A 5423-nucleotide genomic window follows, 5' to 3' on the forward strand; every position below is an offset into this window, starting at 1 on the left:
GCTGCTTCCCCTCTCACAAGAGTCACCTAAGAGGGGAATTCCCCCCATTTTCAAAAATGAAATTCAGGCCCTGAATAAATGTCTAAAAATCCTGATTGGAGTATCACTATAAATAGTTATAAATGATAAAAAGAAGGCTTTAAAAAGATTGGTATCGGCAGATACTGCTTTCTGTGATCGGCGATCGGTGACCTCTAATCATGTGACACTGAAGACTGGAATAATGGCTGCTGAAAATTGAACTTTGCCATCACATGAATAAACTACATTTTAAAATATGTTAAAATAGAAAACTGTCCTTTTAAACTGTAATAGTATACTTCACAATATTACTGTTTTGAACAAATAAATGCAGTCTAGGTGAGCATAAAATCCTTTATTTTTTTTTAACCATTAAAAATATCTTAATTATTCCAAACTTTTGACAAGTAGTATATGTGTAAAAGAAAGAAACACACGCACCTCTCTAAGCATGGGGTCAGATATGGAGCTGAGGTTGACTGCTCCTTCATAAGTCAGGTAGTAGAAGACATTGAGAGCTCTGATGGCCTCAGGTCCCTGCTGCTTGTATCCAAATATCAGATCAATCCACTGATGCAGCTGACAGGACACAAATTCACTCTCCAGAGCCTATAAAACACACAAGAGATAAAACTAATGTCATTCAGACTCAGTGACACAACAAGACCGAGAGAACACACCACCCCAAAAAAAGCTACATCAAGATGTGGGTAAATAAGCTAAATTGAAGATAGTTAGAGTATAAGACATAGTGAAATACCATGTGGCATGACTGCTAAGTGAATTCACCCCAGATTGCGATAGATTTGTTATTCTTTTAATTTCTTCACATGCCCAACAACTCACAGAGAGCTCCTCAGAGAACGTAACCAAGTAGCATGGGTAACGGGATCTGTCAAAATGTGCTTTCAACAGTCACAAATGACATAATACACACAAATTACAAGCATATGCTTCTAGGACAGAATCGCTGGAGCAATGCAGATCGTCTTACATGAGCAGGATGAGATATCTTTGCTCTTTTGTTTAGTCTCATCTCTACGTGCTACGGGGCGTCTGAGTGTGTTGTTGTTTTCGAAGCTATGATTGTTCTTTGACTGTCATAACATTGAAACACGAGCTGTTTCTCTCTTCATTAGCCGCCAAAGGAGGGCCTCTGTTTATGACTGCTCATAAAAAACAGCAATTGTGTTAATTTGCTCAAAGCTGTGTGGGCACAAAGGCCTCTAAACGAGCCCAAATGAGTATGAGAAGAGCCTTGATTGTCATTGCTGCCTTGTGTCACATTAATTTAGAGACAAACATTAGGCCCTGCACTTAAACGGCAATTTATATCATTTAAATGCTTACCGGAAGGGTCTTAGCATCACTCATTTAAATGTGAATTCGCCGACAGCTAATTCCGCTTAATTTGCACTCCAAGCTTTCTTAATTAGAACTTTAAATCAGAAGGGCAATGAGAGATGCTGTGAAATGTGGCATTTGCAATATGACAACAGGTTTGACAGCAAAATAGTTCAGTTCTTGTGCGGTGATAAGTTTATAAGTGATTGATGCTAGCAGAAATTTCAGAAATAAAACCCAAGCGTTGCATGGCTTGGGTTGGTTAAATATTAATGAGTTATCTTCTGAAATTACATGTGTATATTTTTTTTCAACACAAGTATGCATGCAAAGGTGAGAAATAATTGGATGGTACTTACTACCTATCACTCTATATTAAAATACTATACTTTATACTACATCACTATGCTACATTTCTATTTTAATGTTAAAATATTTTGTCACAGAAAAAGCAACAAAACTAAATATTAAATTTAAATACTACTAATTAACCTATTTAATAAGACTTGTCAATTATTTAATCAGATAATTTAATAAAATCAGGTAATGAGATCATTTGTAGAATACTTTATTAATAAAAAAAATAAGAGTTGATATTTTTCTTTCATTGTTTTATTAGCAATGCACAGCATTTATTATAAGCACTTGCCTAAAACATTGAGATTTATTCCACTTAATCTATTTGCCTACAACAATTTTATTAAAAGTAACCCGTTCCTCTGAGTCTTTTAGTTTATTATGTGGATGGATTGACCCGGCACTGTTCCGTGACTTGTCTGTTTCCAAATTTAATGCAGAGGCTGATGGGCATTTAATGTGGGCCGCCATCTTGTGTCAATCAGCGAGGGGAAACAAAGAGGGGGGCAATGTTATTGGACACCCACTCTCCAGAGAACTGCCTTTATGTTAATCAAGGAACTCTAAAATCAGGAATGAGATGGGAACCCTGCTCAGGGAGGCCTGACCTCATCAGAGATGCAGAGAGCGTTTGGTAGGGTCTCCTGAGGCAGGGGTGTCACTCTGAACCCATGCTCTTTCATCAAAAGAGGAGGGGGAGATGTGTACCTACAACATTAGATTCCTTTTTAAAAATGACTACACCACATACTCTAACCCAGAGGGCATGTGTGTATATATACAAAGAAATGTAAGTGCTTTTGCAGTAAAATGTCAGGTTGAGATGCTTGATATGACAGACTTCTAAAGGCTATCTCATAAATGTGTTGTCTCTTGCAATAAATAAATAAATAAATAAATAAAAAACAGACTGGCCAGTTTACAAAACAACACACACACACAAAACTTCTTTTTTTTAAAATCTGATTGGCAAAGAGCAAAAGCAGCATCATAAAACCATCTAAATGTTATTTGGAGGAAGACATGAAGATATTAGTGGATAACAATATTTTACTTTTCATCACAACATGCTATTTTATGCCTCCTGAAGATTTGGAACATAATAACGCATTTAGCCTTTTATTGTATCTTATGGTCAATTTGGGATCTTGACAGCCATGGTCACTAAGAATTACTGTTGTGTTATTATTCAAAAATATTTCTACATTTGTGTTCCACAGAAAAAAAATGTCAGCATATGGGTCTGGAATGACATGAGGGTGAGCAAATAATAAAAATCTTAATTTTTTGGTTGAACTATTCCTTTAAATTCATGTATATGTACAAAAGATGCCCAGGAGTGTGTAAGATGTAGCTCATTAAGATTGCTCATATCTGGAGAGCATTATTGATGTGCCAATTAGTAGAGGCAGTATGTCCCATAAAATCCACCGGGAATCATCAGCATTATGGAAATGTGTGTGTGTGTGTGTGTGTGTATTTGTGTGCTGGCGATTGTGGGGTGAGGTATCACAGCTGCTGGATCAAAAAATGTATTCAATTTTATTTCAGCACTGCTTTTGTGCTGTGGAAAAATGCTGTAAATGCATCAAAAAAATAATAATGACATCTCAAAAACCTTCAAATTTCAGTTTATGCACTAAATGATGAGCTCACTGGGAAACAAAACAGCACTGAAGACTTTGTTATAACAGAGATTTTTCAAATGTTCCCTATTTTCATTAGCATCAGATTTCCAGGCAAAAACCTAGAGAACACATAGTACCGTAAGACAGTAATGATCTTTCAAACATGTCTTTTTACGAGATGGATCTCTCTGAGCTCTTATGACTTTCATTGACCATTTACCTGTCTTTAGCAGCCCTTTAAAAGCATTTTAAGGACTTAAGAGGTAACCTGTCTGTAGCCATGTTAAAATGTCACATAACAAATCAATCTGGCTGTTTTGCATTAGAATACAGGGCTGTCAAGGGCAAAGGAGTGCAATGGTGAACACATGGGTGGACGGGTTTGACTGGCAGCTGGACTGGACAGTATTGATGAAGAGAGATTGTGGTGGCACTAATCACACATGTGGACAGTGCGATGAGACCTCGACGCAATGACAGACCACGCAAATTATCACGCTGATATTTTTGAAGTGTGTGAAGTTTGCAGCCAAAAGCACTGCACTCTAATTTTGATATAAGGGCTGCCCAGAAAAGGTAGCTAGAAGCATATATATTTGTAAGTTGCATATACATTTGTAAGCCTCATTCGTTAAGGTGTACATATTAGGACAATTTAATGTTATTTTTCATAGTATCAGTTTTAGTTTTTAACTAAATTATGAACAATGAAGGAATTGAGATGAGTTTCTGTACATTGATCATGTGTTTTGCAAGCTATTTTTTCAGCGACGTTCAAAAGGTCACACACAAATAACACCTCTACTATAAATAACATTTTAAATTGAAAATAAAATTCTAACTTAAAAAAATTTAATTATCAATGGAAATTATACATTTAAAGGTGCCATAGAATGCATTGATACAATATTTTAAATTGTTCTCTGATATCTACATAGAAGGTATGTGGCTTAGGTAAGGGCAAAAAATCTCCATAAATGGTATTTGCATGTCCATTTACAACCCTAGGATTTGTCCCTAGAATGAAATGTTTTTACCTTATTTGGAAGGGTCATGAATAATAATGTTGAGCTCTGCTCTGATTGGCTGTTTCGAAGTGTGGCTCAATGTTGAGATCTACTCTGATTGGCTGTTTCACAGTGCTGCTCATTTCAGTAGCTCACACAGCAGGAAGGAAACACAGGGAAAATATATATTTCAATACTTTCTCTTGCAGTTATATCGTTGGGTAATTATAATGTATATAAAATGCGGACATCAGGGAGCCGCTATTAACATGCGGGGCATTGAAACTGCTTTCGAATGCATGATCGCGTTTCACTTTCGAGATTTGCGATCGCACGTGCGGTGTAAACTACAGCAGAAGTACTTACCACAAATTTTACAAGATCAGATGCTTGTCAGTGGTGCTCAGGATCTGTAAATCATTCGCCATCATCCTCAGTCATCTCTCCTTACTCTGTTTAAGTGGTAAGTGAAATCGTATGTACTGTAATGTAACAGGCTACTGCTAGCAAGCAGCTAACCATGTTCCTTTAGTGGCTCGCGTTATTTTATTAGAACGCGCGTTATTTGTTTTCCGTGCCTTTCTGAATACAGACACCAACCCATCCCTGCATTATCCTCGCCACAATACCTGCAGAACTTCTGATGATTCGGCTATGCAGGTCCGGCTGGCGGCTGGCATAGCTGGCATAAGGGTATATGCAAATGTTGGGGGCGTAACTATTAGTGATCCCGACTGTAACGTCACAGTCGGTGTAATGTTCTGATTCGCCTATTTTTCAGTGGTCTTTTGCATGCACAAGATTTACATAAGAAGGAGGAAACAATGGTGTTTGAGGCTCACGGTATGTCATTTCCATGTACAGAACTGTTATTATTCAACTATGCCAAGGTAAATACAGTTTTCCATTCTATGGCACCTTTAAAGCGAAAACGCTAGGGGAACGCCGTTCAGCGTGACGGGCTCTGAATCTCGTGTGTAATCAGACTAACAGCTGGGCGAGACGTCACGGCGGGTGACGTAATGACCAGGAGGCTATAAAAGCACGTGCGGTGAGACCAGCGTCA

At 37.6% G+C, this 5423-nt stretch overlaps 1 protein-coding gene across 1 annotated transcript in view; it reads right to left on the reverse strand.

Moving 5' to 3' along the window:
* The window catches only part of lrba (LPS-responsive vesicle trafficking, beach and anchor containing), a 316503-nt gene that overhangs the window by 38916 nt on the left and 272164 nt on the right, over positions 1–5423 (reverse strand). The window contains exon 48 of the mRNA XM_016559864.1: positions 463–630. Within this exon, the coding sequence (XP_016415350.1) occupies positions 463–630 (168 nt within the window). The remainder of the gene's footprint in view (positions 1–462; positions 631–5423) is intronic.

The sequence above is a fragment of the Sinocyclocheilus rhinocerous genome, unplaced genomic scaffold, assembly GCF_001515625.1.
Source record: "Sinocyclocheilus rhinocerous isolate Xijiao unplaced genomic scaffold, SAMN03320098_v1.1 scaffold1129, whole genome shotgun sequence".
Taxonomy (NCBI): Eukaryota; Metazoa; Chordata; class Actinopteri; order Cypriniformes; family Cyprinidae; genus Sinocyclocheilus; species Sinocyclocheilus rhinocerous.